The following is an 18,626-nucleotide window of genomic DNA, read 5'->3' as shown; positions in this document are numbered from 1 at the left end:
TTTCTTGCACCAAATGACTGTTGAAATCATGCTTTGGCAAAGTGTACAGTTGGGTCGCTTGTGTAGGAATTTGCCAGGCCCTGTATTCATATGCCCAGACACGCGCACCATTTTCCAGCTGCTGCCACCTTTTGGTCAGGTGGTGCCATTGTTGCAATGCCTGGCAATTGCCAATCCAGTGCCCACAAAAGCCAAACCTGCGGACTTGACGAATGCACATTTGCCATTCATAATATAAATATCATACATCTGGAAATGTATCAGTACAAAGGGAGTATTGTTCACTTAAAATAACAAAGTAAAATTAAAAAAATGTGTCCTTGTCTATGCCTAAGGTTGGCTTTCCATAACCTGCTGTTCTTGCACTGGCCAAAATATGCAGGTTATTGGTGTAAACCACTTCAGCATCAGGGCTCCTGTCTCTGAAACTCACGTCCACCACATCTTGGCCTCAGCCCCTATTGGATCACGTGCGCCTCACATCATCTTTGCTACCAATGGATCATAGGCGCGCCTAAAAGCATCCCTTACTCCCTAACTAGAATGCTCTAAAAGGTGTCATTTAGCGCTATTCAATAATAGAAATCCATAAATGGATAATTCCGTTATTTATTAAACTATTGTGGTTACCCATTTTACCTCCTATATCATTGTCAGGGTTTTATGCACTCGCCATCCAAAAGCTGAAAGAGCTGATTTTTTACAAACTTAGCTTGCCGATTTGACTTCATCTGCACTTTTATCTTGCGCTTGTATAGCTATAATTTTATGATCAAATGATTTTTTCTTTTATCCAACATATAATGATAGTGTCTAGTTAGAAAAATGTACAGTTACATACATTAGTTCTTATTGTTGTATTAATATCCAAGCTAAGTTGAATCATTCATTATTGAAACATGGTTAACTTAGAATGATCAGATTGCAACTGCTTTCCTTGGAAATAGTTTGATGAAAGATAATTCCTTTTATTATTGATCTGACTCTTGCTTTATCATCACTTAAAATACATTCAGTGACTGCATGTATTGTGTTGACTCATCCTTGCTCCAATATATAAGAACAATCAAAGGGGGAAATATAGGTCACTAACAAAGAATCACTCCTGTACAAAGCAGGAGGAGTATGTATTTGGTGCCTGGACAGTGGCAAATAGTTTCACGGTTTGGCGCTACAACCATAATCCAGATCCAACATCCAGGGTACAGATAGCCATACCCTTTGAAGCACAGTCAAGACATGCATATTTCAATTGTAGGGATGAGAAGTTAATATAAAACAAATCTTACTTGTGCCTGCCTACCCACTCCTCATACTAAGGTATTCATTAATTATCTCCTTAGGACATTGTGGCAAAATGACTACTGCCCTGCAGGAGTGTAAGGACGAGTAGTGACTATTAACTACTCAGCCCCATATTACTATCAAACCAGCAGTGATAATAATCATAATAGCGCGCCTGTCTGGGAAGTGCTTTTTAGCAAGTGGTGTTTCGCTGTTACTGGCTGTGTCTATCCCGTGTGAAACCCTGAGCAGCTGAAGCGGTATTATACTGCTTCCAAAGCATTGTTATTAAGAAATTACATTTGGCTCCGCCCACTCATTCAGGCACCATCTATATTAAGAAATGCTATACGCATTTGTGGGAAGTGTTTTTTGGCAAGTGCTGTTTCGCTGTTACTGGCTGCGTCTATCCTGTGTGAAACCCTGAGCAGCTGAAGCAGGACTATACCGCCTCCAAAGCATTGTTATTATTACATTTGGCTCCGCCCACTCATTCAGGAACCACCTATATTAAGGAATGCTGCGCGCGCGTATTTGTGGGAAGTGCTTTTGGCAAGTGCTGTTTCGCTGTTTAGCTGGTTGGTGGTGGGTGTTGCAACTATACATTTTCAATTCTATATTTCTTAACGTGCATCAAACCTTATTGCTGCTTTGCTGACTGTAAAATCTGTTGCACATGTTGTGATGCCTTCTGGCGTTTATTCTTTGAAAACAGCAATGTCTCCATGGAAGGAGATTAGCAATCTCCTGATTATGATATGATAGTTTATTTATATAGCGCCTATACACAATGTGTTTCAAAGCGCTTCACAACAAGGGAGGGAACAGAAAAGTTTTAGTCTGTACCTCGAAGAGTCAGATTAGCAGATGCTCCTACACCTGGCTCATGCATGGAAATCGATTGCAAGTGGCAAATGAATATTGTTACTTGGGATTACACACAAACAACCATGTCTCTGATCTCTCTTATTCCTTAGAATTGAGGAGAAAAACATTGACAGCTGCTGCACAAGCTCGCATTATTCATGCAAAATACGGCAGACTTTCCACTATACCACTACTCAAATTTTACAGCCAAAAATTAGTACCCATAATCCTGTATGGCGCAGAAAGCAGAGACTGGAGACTTGAATTATTTTGGCTCCTATTAAAAGGTATGTTCCTGAAGCAAGTCCTCTCTCTGCCACTGGCCTACCGATGTGCATAATTAGGCAGGAATTGAGTCTGCTCTCATTAAACAGTTCTTATGATTGGAAAGTTAGCTCCTTATAGTGGAAATGTCTAATACCCTCTTCCTTATTACATGCATTATCCAACTATGTAATATCCATTAAACATCGTTCCATGGTGATCTGGAGGCAACAGATAATAGATGTCATGGCTGCAGCTGACGTCTCGGTTAAGCTTTTACTAACTAATCTGACAAGTGACAAACAGAAACTCTGGCAACATGGTTGGATTCACACGCGCCAACTGTGCATGAATTACAAACACTTCAAAACGGAACACCCGGAATCTTATTTAGTTAGGTTTCCATCATCACTATACAGAAAGGTATTTCGACGATTTCGATTGAATTTGGGGCAAACAAAAGATGTCTTAGCCAGTCCAAAAATTATTTCCAAATCCGATAATGTGTGCAGATTTTGCGGGGATGTGAAGGAGCAGGAAACCCTGAAACATTTGCTTGTACTTTGTCCAATGCTAATGGATACACGAATACTACACCTGAAACCATATTCTCTAGATTTTCTAATCATAAAAACTGAGTCATTGTGGGATGAAGTCTTTAATTGTCAACGTATATGTGTCAGAATTGCAATCATAAAGTTTCTGCTATCTTTAGGCCTAGTCTGATCCAGCTGATTTCAATGTATTGGCACTTGTTCACTTCTGACTCCATTTATAAAATCAAAAATAGCCTTGACCATGAACAAATGTTAAAAAATAATGTCTGTAAGTGGTGCATTTTAAGGTTTGTTTGACGTGTTTAATATATGCAACTTTATATGATGATGAATTTTTATATTTTCTCTGGTTTGAATTTTAATCTTACTTTGTACATATTGAAAGGTACATTTTTCTTTTCCACCCTGACAATAAAAAAATAAAAAAACATAGCCCAGAAGGTGTACCTCGTTCGCCTGTTGTGGTAACGTGCAACAAGGGCAGGCAGTACTCTTCAGTGGGAATGATCTGAAAACAGTAGCAACCCAAACATACTCCAAAATAAAAGCATGTCCAATCAAGGTTCTTTAAAACAGAGACTTTTAGTCAAGCAATTCAAATCAAATCAACTATCTAGAAAACGCAACTCCATAAAAGAAAACATAAAGGCAAACTTGTATGAAGGGCCCTCTGGATAGATTAGCAGGAGTGTTCAGGCAAGCAATTGGCAACAATGTCCCTGTTCAAGATTATGTCTTGAAAGAAAATGGGTAGCGGAGAGGTGCTTAAAAGTCATTATACACTTAAAAAGTAGACCATGGTGAGAGGGATTTTACTCCATACCTTTTTTCTGGTCTTTGGGGCTTAACAGCCTTCATCCGGGTGTTTTGGTGGCCAATGCAGTCAATGTTTTCCATGCCGGGCCAGGGTCAAGTCGTGGACACAGCAACAGGTCCCAATTATGTGGTGATGTCCGCCAGCGGAGTCGACTTGTGCATCGAAGACACTTAGAATGGCAGCAGTGTCAAGTTGGCAGCGCTGGAAAACTGTTACTTCGGGCTGGAGAAGGGGAGTCTGGCCTTGGGTTGTGAGCAGTCTCTGCTGGCTCAATACAGCATCAGGGCTCTGCAGTTGCAACGGCTTGGAGCTTGAATTAGCAGGTGACCAGTCGGTTATGTCGAGTTGGGTATGCTAGAAGACTGGGCAGGTCTCAGATGCAGAGATGGCAGAGTGTTGGTGTTGAGCGAAAACTCATACATTCGGAGGCAGTCAAATGTTGAGGTAGGAAAGGACACCAGCGGTTACCATGCAACAGCATGCATGGTGTTGAAGGGGCCCAAATTGGTGTTAAGGTGGTTCAGAGGTTGCTAGAAGTCTCCATTGCAGGGGCTCCAGGACAAGGTGACTGCTTCTAGTCTATACTCTCTAGAGAGTCTGGATGGCACCTATAGATGATTCTTCACTCCAGTGACAGGATCATGGTTCCAGTGCATCCACCAGAGATGCCTCGATGCACAGCAGTACACTCCCACTGTTCCCTGGGGTTAGTTAGGTAACTGAGCTCTCGTCTGCCTTGGATGACTTTTGTCTTCACTTCTATGGCAGAGGACATTGAAGTAGCCAGTATTTGTTACTAATGCCCAGTAAATCTTTCCTGTCCTTGTGGAGGTGCAAATGGGTGCAATTCAGGTGTTTATAACAAGCATTCTAGGTTTTATGACAGGAAAAGAAATGGAGTCCTAACAGAATCAAGATGGTGGGACCTTTCACTCAGCCCACCTCCATTCCCTGGCTACTCTAAATCCACCCCTTCCATGTCTGCTAACTTCAAAGCAACTCTAGTGGTCAGCACCCTGGTGTGAGGATGGATTTTGTCATATCATTGCTAGCTTTGAAGCACCATTTTCAAAGGGTCTTCCCATGGGAAGCCCTTGTGCCTTGTAGGGCGGTGTTACCCTTCCTGTAGGGGAATCAAAGAGGCCCCATCCTAGCTATTCTTCCACATGGCTAAAGTGGAGACAGGCAGAACGGACACCATTTCACATCAGTTATATATTTGGGCCCTGCTCAGAAAGCTGACAATAGTGTGATTTCAAATGTGGCTGTATAATTGTGTGTTCTTTGCCACACTCAGGCATAGCTTATATTTATAGATATACGAGCCACCAGAGTGACTTAGGCATACAATTATTATCATTTAGATCAGAGGTTCAGAAGATTAAAAAGCCACCTCTGCCTGCAGGAACATTTTGTCCCAGCAGCTGTCAGGGGTGCAACTGTGACCTTGAACCTGCCCTGCGCCACAACAGAGGTGAGTCTGAGGGCACCTGTAGGCTGACCCATCAAAGTCACATGTGTGCACTGTATATTTTTTATATATATGGATATGTATTGTATATGTATATGCGGAAGCTGGGAGTAGGAGAGTGTGGTTTGAGGGTGTGTGAGTGGGGTAGGGAACAGGGAATGGGGGATCCACCATAACAAATAAAAAAATAGTCAAATTCAGGTAGACAAAAAGTGCATGAACAAACTGTAGACTTTTAAAATAAAGTCTTTCAAAACACATAGAACCAAATATGCATGGAGCATATAAGAAAGTGGGTGTGATTAGCAGACCTGCCTTTCAGAAAGATAATAACCTGCATCATTTTATCTCAATGAAAATAAAAAAGCTAGCCCTTGGCTTTCACACTGTTGCCGGTGAACGCATGTCACAGACATTCTTTGGAACTCCTGCATGCAGGTTATTGCTTTGACTTAATATTCTTACAATAATGGTAATGGAAGATGAGTTTAAATATGATTTCTACCAAACGGTTACATTTTCATTAAAAAGAATTGCAAATGTACACTGGTGTTTTCCAGTCTGATTTACAGCTCACTCTATGCGCTGCTTTCCTGATACAGTTACCTACAATGATCATATGTTTTATATACATTTGATTTGTCCAGGAACGTTTAAATTGTATAACAATGTAAACTTTAGGCAGCTAAAATAAGTAACGGTATTATATACAGGTAATTATAATGAAACACATTACGGATGTTTGCAATGGAATACATCTGAATTATATGTCAATGTAGTGCAACTTTCTCAAGTTGCAGCAGAATTATTTCTAAATACCTTATGATAACTAGGGGAAATGGGTGCGGAGTTAACAAGTTAGTGGACAGGGTAGTGTATGGGTTTTTGTTTGTGTCTTAGAGAACAGTTTCATTTCTCCAAAATGACCCGCAATCTTTTTTCTGTCATCTACTATTTTGCCAAAATCAAAGGCACCATTGTTTTTCTGTGCTTGATTCTTCAAAAGTCATTCAACCATTCCATTCACCTTAAGACACCAAGACACCAATTGTACAACAAAACACCTAATGCACAAGTAAACCTTTCTAAGGAAATTATTCTCTTTCCTTAATTTAAATGCTAAATGTACACAATTCGCCAAATCAAAAATAAATGTTTTGCTTCATTTCGTTCAGCTTTATTTCGGCAATTGTCTTTAAAGCATATCATCAAGCATCAACAGTTCAGCACGTTACATCATAATTATCTAAATATTATTGTGAAAGGTTGCAAACAATCACTCTTTATCTAGACGAGCTCCTTTTGGGGTGATCTTGTTGCTTGTCCAAAGATTAGCTGATGTGTTTGCCCAGCAGTCTATACAAATGATAGAATTGCAATCTTTAGGTTACAGGCGCGTAAGAGACAATGGGCCTCATTATGAGGTGGGCGGTAAGGGATTACCGGCACCGGTAAAGGCACCAGTGCCGGTAATCCCTTACCGCCCTACTACAAGTTCCCTTTGCAGGTCCTTCCTTAACGCCTGGTTAAGGAAGGACCTGCAAAGGACCTTTTTGCAGGTGTTAAGGACGGGACCCGCAAAGGGACACTGGGGTCAATAACGGTACCGCAATTTGCAGTACCGTTATTGCCGCCTTCCCCCTTCCCATTGAGCCCTATGGGGGCTCAAATGGGAATGCGGAATGGCCCTGGTGAATGGGGAATAACCGGTCCCTCCAACCTCGGAATGGACCGGTAATTGCTCCATTCACCAGGCCGGAGTTGGAACGAATTTGGAGGCAGCCATGACGCAATTAGCGGCATGGCTACCTCCGACCTCGTAATGAGGCCCAATGTTTTGCAAACACCAATGAGTTTTGCTGAGTTTGGTTATTTTTAATGAAGTCAATTCAACTTTATGGACACTTTGTGCTTCTTTGTATCTCAGTTTAGTCTTTTATCAGTGTGGTCTTTTTGATCTTAATTTCTCTTAGCCCTTTTACTTATCATTATATTTTGTTTGTCAATATATTCTCTTACTCCTCTTGTCCTTAACGTCCAGATTCTCTTAATCCTTAATACTCTACAACTGTTTTGCCACTTGGGTATGGCTCTTCAGGAGGAATAATAACATTTATTATGTAAATTGATTATAACTGATGGTAATCAGTGTACATACACAAAGATCTAGAGATGAAAATGAATAATTAATATGCAATACAATTGAACTATTAACATTTCTCCTTTGATTACATATACTTGAATGTATATGTAGAGTGTAGCATAGCAGCATGTATCAGGCCAATAATAAATACAAAGAACAACTATGTTAAAAAAAATGTTTAAATTGGTTCTTCTCGGCCAAATGTCTATAGATATCTTGACAAGGCATACATCCAATCCACAATAGATAACAACTTGCAGTGAAACAGAGCCAAGGATAAGGTATAGATACCCTTATTCCTCAGGCATTGTTTCAGGAATCTTTTACGAATATCAATATATGCTGGAAATAAGAATAAGAAATGTTGGATAGTTTCCGACTTTGTCTGCATGCTTGGCAATAATCAGAAAATTGTGGGTTCCATTTCTTCAGTAATACAGCCATCGGTAAAATGCCCAGTCTAGTACTTCTTTTTTTTAAAAAGACTTCTGATAAAGTGTTTATGTACAAAATTAAGATTCTACTTACAAGAAGAAGCATTTTTAATGGACAGATAACTATGAAGCTGGTTGCTATTTGAGCCATTATATATTGATTGTTCTTGGTGCCAAGCTAAATATTTTACCAATGAACTGGATCATATTCTCAGGATTGTCCCACATACCTGCCTCTCCAATTTTATGCAAGCCATCCTTCACTTGTTTGAACCAAGGAATGTGTGATACTCTAAATTGATTAAGAAGGTCAGACAGTGCACCTCTATAGGCTAGTAGATCATGTTCACTATGTAATTTGAGCCAATATAAAACCAGCCGTAATGCAATGAGCAATTTGATCATGGACCATCCTAGCCCGCTGTGTACAGCACCATTTGGCACAGACAGGGGAAGTCCTAGAGATTGCTTTGGAAATATATTTTCTTTCACCGTCAGATTTTTGCTGTTTGAGTAGCCCCAAATTTCTGCCCTGATAAGTTCAGGCTCGCATAGCTTTAGCTTTTTTAAACGGGGACAGCTGGCTTAATCAATCCGCTCCCCTTTTCATATGCACATTTCTGTACTGCTTCAGTACTTTTTATTAGAATTAGGTTATATTTTATGGTCCTAAGTGGAAAGATGTTTTTAAAAAGATCTTTTCACTAAAAGACCAATTTAGAAAGACCAATCTGTGACCGCATGGAGCAGTCTTTCTAAATCAAACTGTCACGCACCTGCTGCATGCAAGTGTGCACAGGAGCTGAAAGGCAGGTCGGGACCTGGAAGCGCAGGACCGGGAAAACAGGTAAGTGTGTGGGTGCGTGTGTGTTGGTGTGTGGGTTGGGTGTATGTATGTGTTTGGGTTTTGAGGGAGTGGGGGGAGGGGGCTGAGGCTGAGAGATGGGGGTTTGTGGGTGCATGTGTGTTGGTGTGTATGTTGCGTCTTTATATGTGTTTTAGTTTGGGGGGCGGTGAGAAACAATGGGGAGCTTGGGGGGTGAAACTCCCCGAATATATTTTAAAAGAAAATGGCACTTTAAAGGTCTCAAGAGAGGAAGACCTTTACAATGCCGGTTTTCTGATCAAAAGAAAATCGCTCAATGTAAATCAGTCTTTTTCTCTTGAGACCTTTAAAAAGAGGTCTATTCACATAGAACCGATTTTACACATTGGTCATGCCATGTTCCTTTCCTGTTGAGTCTAAGGCCCAGGTAATCAAAGAATGGTACTTCATCAAAAGGAAAATCTCCTTGTCCACACAACACACCATACACTTAGATTTATTATTACATAAGTCAAAGAACAGCGCTATTTATTTATTAATGGCCATTTTAGTTGTTGATACTGAGATTGCATCATCGATAATCAGTAAGATGCCCATAGACACTCTGTTAAAAAAAGGAGTACGTTGAATAAGTAATAGGCCAAATAACTTAAATACATAAGTCCCTTAAACTGGATTACAAGTACGTAACATGCCAGTGCTGAATTCAACCTAGCTTTACTTAAGAGAGTTCAGGATATATATATATATCGTCCTTCCCGTGGGTTCAGTATATATATATATATATATATATCTTCCCACTGTGAGCTTCATCAGGGCTTTGTTAGCTATTAATTCAATAACCATTTAGTATGTCCTGTATCTGTGCTGGCTGTAGTTTAGTTCCATCGTCTAGTATATTTGTTTGTTTAGTATTGTACATTCTGTGAGGGTTCAGAAATGCGAGACAGTCACAAAGGTAACGTTTTCTCAAAGTTTTCCATTTATTCAAAGTAACAGGGGTTCTGATGAACACAAACTCACCATAACCTAACCGAGAGGTCCCTGCCTAGCAAACTAAAACTAAATAAAAATGACTAGTCTCCAAAATATCTCTGACCCTCACACATATACATGCAATCAAATAATACAAGAAAAGTATGGCTGACTTTTGGTTCAGCAAAAAACAGTCTTTGTAATTCAAGCTCAAATGTTCTTAGAAGTACTCCTTGCGACCAGGGCTGTATTCCCTTCCCCTAGATCAATTTAGGAATAGTTAAATTACATTTCTGATTAAACAAAGTTCTGTTCAAAGAAATAGAAAAGCCTTTTTTAACCACTGTGTCTTCCTCAGAGGTATCACAAATGTTGTTTTCATCACAGTGGATGATAACTCAAAACAAATCAATATCTTTAACACAATATATTTCTTGAAAGGATGATCAACTTTCTTTTCAAACACAGGTTCAAAGCCAGATATAATTTGTCTGTTACCACGTAACACTTTCTTCAGGATGCGAATTCTTGTCAAGATAGCACTTCAATGTTTCTCAATATATCTTCTTGATTTAAGCAATGACTAACTACTGTAGGCCTTTTCCTGGTATACACGCCTGCCAGGAAATAATCTCCTACAACTAACTTCAAACTTGGTGTCAATATTCATTTCAGTTTTCTTCACTCCAATCTCTCTTGGACTGAGGTTTGGCCTACAACTGCTTTTTACTATAGTTGCAAGTTTGTATTCCAGTTTTCTCTAAACTGAGAACGAAATGTACACAAATTATTCTCAACAGATCTTTCTACGACTTCTTCACAGCCGTTGACTTATAGCCGTTTGGGTTACAAATGTCCTCCAGTTTAAATCCCAAAAAGGAACAGTTGTGCCCATGTTGCTTTAATATAGTTTCACAGTCACTTGGCTGTTGGCAATATGAGATACAAGGTTTTCCAAAAGTAATCTCTGAAAAGGGGAGTCATGCTTTGATTGCTTTAAGACTTTCTTACAACTTAACTTAGGGTATTGCTGGTGTTGAGCTTTTCCAACGTGTTGTCTCGATATATTATGCCCATAGTCTCTGGGCTGTGAGTAGTATTGGTTAGAGGTTTCCCCACTGGTTGTTTTCCCAAAGCCTTTTGACAGCCTCTTTGCTGTGGGTACAGCTGGTTTTTATCTTTCCCTTCTTGTACTTCCCTATAAGGGAAATGTCTTCTCTGCCACTTAGCTTTGTTTTCTTTAATTGTTCTGCATCCAATACATGATTTCTGCTTAGCTTTATCAATTGTTCAGTATTCAAAATGACTTCATTTTAACAGCTTTCGTATATGGAGCCCCCTGGGGTTAGCATTCACTCTCTGCCAGCTCACCAGTTCTCTGCTGCGGCTCCATTTGCTGCTGGGCTTTATGGTGGTCCTTCAGCATTCGGTCGGCTTTCGCCTCTGCCTCTGCGAGCCTCAGGTACGTTGTGCATCAGTCTTCTGGAGCATTGACAGCTCAGTTGATCTTCCGGTCTGCCTCACGCTGCTCCTGGAGCAATTCTCTTCCTCAGCTTGGCTTCATCTTAGTATGCCGCTTTCCGCTCCGCGTACTTTGCAGTTCAGCTGGGCTTCACCTTTCTGGTTAAATCTTGCTTAGCACATGCTGCTTCTGGAACACTTCTCCTCCTCTACTGGGCTTCTTCTTAGTACTCAGATTTCCGCTGCATGTACAGCTGCAGCTCTTCTGGACTTCAGGGTGACTCCTGCTAGTGGGCATCTCTCCATGGGCACTCCTTTACCTTGGATGGCATCAGATTTCCCAGCTACGCCTCCAGCTCGGCCATTAACTGCTCCTCAGTCTTATTCTTTTGCTGCACTTTTGTTCTCTTCTTCCACATCCGCTTCAACCACAACTCTGTTCAGCTGGTCCTCATCTTGGGATTTAAATATCCTGATCGGATGCTTTGAATAATAGCAACTAGACTGCACCTTTGAGTGTTCACCATTCTGAATCCCCATTGCCTCTGAGCTCCTCTTCCTCGTCCCAGTACTTTTAGCATTATGGGAACTAAAGTACATAAAAGATTGTTTGATATTAAGTTGTTTTGTGTTATTTTTAATTAAGCCAGTCTGTTTTATGAACTGAAAGTTATTAGAATAACAGGAGATTGTGGAAGGAGTTATAATTCCAAATTAGAATGAGAATTTCTCAAAAATGTATGTTTGACAATTCAAGGTTTTTATCTTTAATTCCTGAAACTTTGAAGCACTAACTTCGTTTTGTGTAACTCACATTTTATTACATGCTCTTTGAACATTAATATTAGAGGGGCTAGCACATTGATAGCATGCCATTAAGTATTTGGAATGATTTTATCGTCATCCTCAGGAAGATGAATATCGCATCTCTCCTATTGGAGTCACCACTTCCCCTTGATAGCCGTCACTGCCCATGTGATCCTTTCCTTTGATAGCACACCCAGGGTTAGTATCAGGTAGTGGCTGCCTTCCCCTGGCCACATGGGAGGAGACTTTAGGTATTTAGGCTGGGGTTTGGTGATTTCACTGTTCTGATTTTATGATTTGTGTGTTCTTTTAAATTGTATTTCTTGTTATCATCAAGAGTGTTGATTTCTAATTCTCAGTTGTGTCCCTTATTCAAACTTTTGAACTGTTTTAAAATCACTCTCTTCATTTCTTTGAAAGAGAATTAATATCAGTGGCATGCTAATAGCATGGCTTATTGGCGTCCTGTAAGTGGGAAGGGCGATACATAGCCTGAACCCACTTAGTGAAACATGTTTGGACATTACTAGTTTGAATTCAGTATTGGTACTTTAAGTAAATATAATCCAGTTTGATCGACTTATCAATGTATTTTTCATATGGTAAATTGTGTATATTTAGCATTGTAATTTAAGGAAATCGAATAATTTCCTTATAAAGATGTACTTGTGCCCTGGGTATTTTGATGTACAATTTGTGTCTTGAGTTGAAAGGAATGTTTGAGTGAGCAGTTTTGATCAATGTTTATTGCATATGACACATGCAGGTGAAGTGTTGAGACACAATAAATATGCAGCACATAGCTGGTTAATCGACTAAGGTAGGATAATTGAGAGATGCACGTGTGCTAAATATTACAGTGCAAAACCCCACCCACCCCTGATTCACCTCAATTTAGTTGGCAGTTACCCTTATTTTCAAACAAATTCTCCCCATATTTCCATGTGCATATTATCCACAAAAATTAACATTACTCACGATATTTGAGTTGCTTGTATCTTTAAAATATCTGCAACTTTTATTCATCAAGAGTGTCTGTGCTCCACCATTGACCAGGGGTTCCACGAACATGGAAGCGTTGAGAGGACTCCCAAACTGGGACCAACTTAGCATTGCTGTTGATTTTTACATGTGTTACAGGGAGGGGATATTTTGTGAATCTTAACAACGCGTCATTATTGTGGCAGTGCCCCTTTTCAGCCTCTGTTCTCTCTTTCCACAGTGGTCAGTGTATATCCGTGCTGCTGTTCGAAAAGAGAAAGGTCTGCCAATCCTGGTGGAGCTTCTTCGAATAGACAACGACCGAGTAGTATGTGCAGTTGCCACAGCTTTACGAAACATGGCCTTAGATGTCAGGAATAAAGAACTTATAGGTAGGTGGTTTCAAAAGTACATTGTATGTCTCCAGTGCACACCATGTGGGATGCCTAGTGTGTAATAACAGATGTGTTATACCCATAGTGTGGCAAATGTTTCGACCGTTATGTACATGTTTTGTACAATAGCATTCCCATATGCTGCATATTGAGTCAGTGCTTAAGTACACTTAGTAGGCCCATCACAATTTTCAAAGCAATATCCTAATTCATTAATTGACTTCTAGAATATAAAAGGAATTTTAATTTGAAAAATGATCCTAAAATGCATCATTGTATTTCATGATTGGTCCAATGTTGCTTCTTTTGTTGTGGAGTTGTATTTATGTGTCGTAGTTACAGATCCTTTTTACGGTTCCGTTTCAGTGGAAAGTGCTCCGCTGGTGCTAGTGACTACTGAACAAAGGCCACACAGAGATTGCTGAAAATAATAATCACATATCTTCCTAGGCAAAGCGCAGAAAATCTAAAATCGAAAATTGAGCTTTTTATATCACGCTTGAAGCTGGAAACCTGTTCTCTAAGCACTGGACAAGGATTCAAACTTGTGGCGGTGTGCATTGTCTTTCTTCCAAGACAAATGTGTTGCCCCTGAGCTATCCTCTTTGCACAACTTGATACTATGTTCTATCCCGTTAATATGTTTCAACATTACCTTAGATCTGATGAAGTCTGTTTTAATGCAAACTGTGTCATCCAATGAGTGCCTTTCCAAAACGAAACTGAATGCCCTGTATCGTTATGTAAGACAAGGCAGGAATGCTTCTTGTGCTTTGATAATAGGTTCAAGCCGTCCTTGAACCTGACCATTCTCGGAGGAAGTTCTCATATCGTTTATCCCTGGGCCCTTTTAGAATCAGTAGAGTCTCCTGGGTAGACGTTGAGAGAGATTGCAAGTGGCCACCTTGCTGCATCCTTGAATGGAGACAGAAGACCACTGGGACTACCATTTTGAGTTAAAATGCAAATCTTCTCAATTTCAATGTTTCAGTTCATTGTTATCACGCGTGCATATTGCTACCACTGTAATGGCAATTAATGTGCATTTATATATGACGTTTTCATGAAATAGTGTGTGTGTGGAATATGAAAGAAACTATGGCAAATAGGTCATATCATTGTCCATGCTGCAAGGTCATGTAATAGGCAAATGTTCACTTATTTTTCTGTTTAACACACATTGTTTAGTCATAACCAAATTTTAAGGCGTATGGACTTTGAATCGCTTTAGCATGAAAAGCATCTGTTTTACTGTAAGGTGATAAATATGGCGTCAATAATGCCTTCCGTAGAGAAAGGAACATCATTGACATATCCTACTTTACCAGCTCCTGCAACTACTTCACCTGCATAATGTAGATTATTTACAAGGACCACAATTCCTCAGTGGTCAGATTCTGAAATAGTACCTTTTCAAAGTGCGTGTTGCACAATGGAAACGTGCTTCTTCTGTACAATGCGTGTGTCTACATGCTGTGTTATACACCCAGAACATGTTAATTGTATGCTGTTTTGCCATCTATATTTGCATTTAAGGTGAGGTTCGGTGTAAACATTACAACAAAATTGCCAGCTGAATAACAGTGACCGGTAAATAGACATGGGTGAGCTTTGTTAAGAAAAATGTTGAAATTCAGAGAAATGTATGTAAAATGCGAATTGTTAGATATGTCTCAGTGCTTTAGGAGCTCAAACTGGAGTTGAATATTTTCATTTTTAAAGCCAAGCTGTGGAATATATCCCCATATCAGGGATATTTCGGATCAAGTGCATTTCCACAGGACTCTAAAACTCTCACTTCCCACAAAGTATTAATTATACGTGAAAATTGCCCAGCATAACCATACAAACAAAAACTGGGGGATCCCCGCCAGTGTTTGGCTACACCCTTGTAGTAAATTCTACAACACATTCATGTGTTAATAATCATGTAGCAACAATCACTACTGCTTGACTCCTTGAGTAAAGGGTCTTGATTTGTATTCACAGTGCTTCATTTTTACAGCTTCAATTGTGCTTCACCAATACAGAAGTGTTCATCATTAGGTATGTTGAATAACTACCGAGCATTATATTGTCTGCCAATATAATTATAACAATACATACCTGTCTAGAAGCGAAGCACATTTTTGACCCTTAAAACCTATAATGAAAAAGTGATACATGTACAATCAGAAACAATGTGTGTGGTGCAACATACTGTTCTTTCCTATTATGTTATCCTCAAAATATAAACACCTTGACTATCATGTCTTCTTAAAAACAATGGTATCGCAGCAAACCGTGCTCAAAGGAAAGGGATTTGTGAAAAAGAGTATAAGTTGCCTAGTGTAATATACAGAGAATCAAACACTCAAATAATCTCTCAAAATGTTATATAACAAAGGACTGGCGGGCAAACCCATATGTGTTGGCAGTGTGTTCATCAAAGTGGAGCTACAGCAAACCTTAGTAAATGCAAAAAATATATATTTTATTTATTAGATTTGTAAACTGGGGACGTGTGACACCATGAAATTTGGTGACTTCACGACGTTGTGACACGTTGTTTCTATACTGTAAATAGCACAGTCAAACCATCACCATTGTAATGTGTAGGTAATATAATATGAGGTACGTAGTGAAGGATGGATCATTCAAAAATTGAATATTTATACAAATAAATAGGGAAATAAAGTACCCAAGCATCTGAATACATTTCACATCCTTGACAGTATGCAAATGATGATAATTCATAATCATATTTGCATAAACGCATATACACAGAGAAACAGGGTACATAATCCTCTAAATGCAACTGTCACACCCAAGATGGTTTGGAAATGATGCTAATTCAAAATCACTCAATGCATTTGATTTGTAAATCGCAAATGTTTGGCGTCACGACACATGGCAATGTCTCATCGTTGTGACCTGTTGCTCTTATGCATCTAATGACGCTGACAAATCTGTTATATCGCAACATGTAGGCAAAATATTAAGTACTTATTAGTTCACGAAAAATGATAAATAAGTCAAAGAATGTGTCATGTTTATGAGGCTTGTAGAAAAGGAAACAAAATGCAGTTGTTGCAATAATAACAGATTGTGGCAATGTTGTACTGAACACACAGGTGTCCTTTTAATCAGTAATACGTCATACAAGGATGGGGATGCAGAATAACTCTTACACCAAATAATAAGACCAACTCAGGAAGTTGGCCAAATGTCTCCTCCAACTGTTTTATTTTCAATTGTCTGAAACAGGAACTTACAACAGACATTCGATCGTGCTCTCAATCATTTTGCATAAAAAACATGCTTAAGTACTAAAAATTAATCATACATGATGTTATACTACGTGGCAAACTAAGAAAACCTATGGGGTATTGTGATTGGCTCAAGGGCAACATCTAAGTATACTTTCTTTAGGGGATCAGCTTGTGATTGGGTCTCTACAGTCAGGTGGACAACTTATGCCCACAAATAGTGCAAGTCATCTTCATTAGTTACTAGAGACACAATACACCATTGGCTATCATACTATAAGGTCCTTCGTTAAATGGCCGTCTACTATTGGTTGGCACGCTTGTACCCTTCTGGAACATTCGCCTCCCTAGCAGGCCTTTAGATGGTACCCCAGGTGTCAGCGGGAGGACTTGACCATGTCTCCCCACCCACTTAACCCAACATCTCTCATCGCTCATGCCTTCTGCCATTCACATTGTCTTTGAACTTGTCCTTGCAAAGTATCACTGCTCCTGAGAATAAAAGGGAGTATAGGCACACTCTTATCGCAGTTCATGTTTGTACGCCCAACTCCTATTTCCATTGTGGACTCACCTGACAGGAGACCGTATTTCGGCCTGTTTTACAGCATTTAATTGTCTTGAATTAATAAACTTGGCACTCATGCTGTTTTTTCTTGCCCCTTAACAGGGGCTGATTCAGCTTCTCACGTTCACTGTTCTTCAAGGATAAATAACCGGTTCTTGGCTGTTCCATCCTTTGACACCAGGGCAGACAGCTATTCCAGGCCTTTCCTCGATCTTCTAGATTTGTGACACAAGCTGTCCAGAATTCTAAATAATGGCGGCACTACCTGGAGTCTATTCACTAGCCTTTATGATAATTTAGTCTACTTGCATTACTGCATCTGTACAGTTATAAAACGGCTTGCATTGTCTGCGGTGCTCTTCACACGTGCAATCTTCATTCGTCATATGAAAGTTTGCTCGATTCTTTACTTCGTCATCAGATTCTATCTGGTCTATGCATCTTTTTCTTTGATAATTCTTTGATCATTCTTCTCAGTGCGTCACGCTCATTTCTTGTGACGTTACCAGCCTCTTTTCCTCTCATCTTCATATTCCTTCATTTAAAGATTACCATTTCTCATCAATAATCTCTACAATCTTAACAAGTATATGATGCCCGATATACATATGTTCAGCTTGAAGAGACAGTTGTGCAATATCATGTTCAGATGGTGTAAAAAAGTGAAACAAAAAATGAACCCGTCGGGAATAAGGCAGTAGAATCTAGTGTTGAGAAATGTTTTATAAAAAGATGCCCTCACTTATTAATGCATAACCATACTCATTACAAAACTAGAAACACTCCATGTCCTTTCTACCATTTATATGCATGTGTTTTCCGTATTTGCAGCTAAGACACTGCATTTGAAAAAAGCCAACGAAATTGCACCTTTGTTCATCTACATACAGTAGTTGTTTATGCAGACAATTAATTGGTCTTCCCACAGATAAACACACATACAAACATCTTGTGCAAGTGGCTTATTGGGCAGTGCAGGGGGAAAGCATGGGGTTGTGGGCAGATGTGCACTGCGGATCTACATGGAAGGCAAGGTTTACCATATAGCAAAGCCGTCATTCCAGGATACCTGATTGGCTACTGCCTCTACCTGGATGCTAATGACTGGTATACGTTTTCTCTTACAACATTCTAATGTTTCTCCATTGCCTTCCCTTGTTTTAAACAGAAGCGTCTACCCTTAATGGGTGGGATGTTTTAGTTGCAATCGCTTTGCTCTGGCCATATTAACTTGGGCTGAGGGCCATTACCCCTTGGTAATGACCCTAGGAATACAGCAGTATTGCTTAATTAAGTGCCCCAGTGTGAGCTGGATTTCTGTACCATTCTGTGGAAGCATCTGGTATTGTGACACCACAACACATGTAAAAATTATTGGTTTCAGTAGCAATTTATTTTCATTAAAGGTTTGTAGGGATTTCACCATTATATGTCAATTACACATTTTTTGGTAGGCGTTTAGACAGATATTGAAATCTCTATTGTTTTCGGATTTTTAGTGACCAGCATCATTGCCTGTTCCAGAAGA

The 18,626-nt window shown here is 39.6% G+C and overlaps 1 protein-coding gene across 22 annotated transcripts in view; it reads left to right on the top strand.

Annotated features, from left to right (window-relative positions):
- CTNND2 (catenin delta 2) overlaps positions 1-18,626 on the top strand; it is a 3,553,726-nt gene that overhangs the window by 2,828,183 nt on the left and 706,917 nt on the right. For all 22 annotated transcript variants that reach the window (XM_069613767.1, XM_069613768.1, XM_069613765.1 and 19 more), the window contains one exon: positions 13,129-13,279. In XM_069613767.1, the coding sequence (XP_069469868.1) occupies positions 13,129-13,279 (151 nt within the window). The remainder of the gene's footprint in view (positions 1-13,128; positions 13,280-18,626) is intronic.

This window comes from Ambystoma mexicanum, chromosome 5p (assembly GCF_040938575.1).
Source record: "Ambystoma mexicanum isolate Mex_15411 chromosome 5p, UKY_AmexF1_1, whole genome shotgun sequence".
Lineage (NCBI taxonomy): Eukaryota > Metazoa > Chordata > Amphibia > Caudata > Ambystomatidae > Ambystoma > Ambystoma mexicanum.
This window is presented reverse-complemented; position numbering and strand designations above follow the sequence as displayed.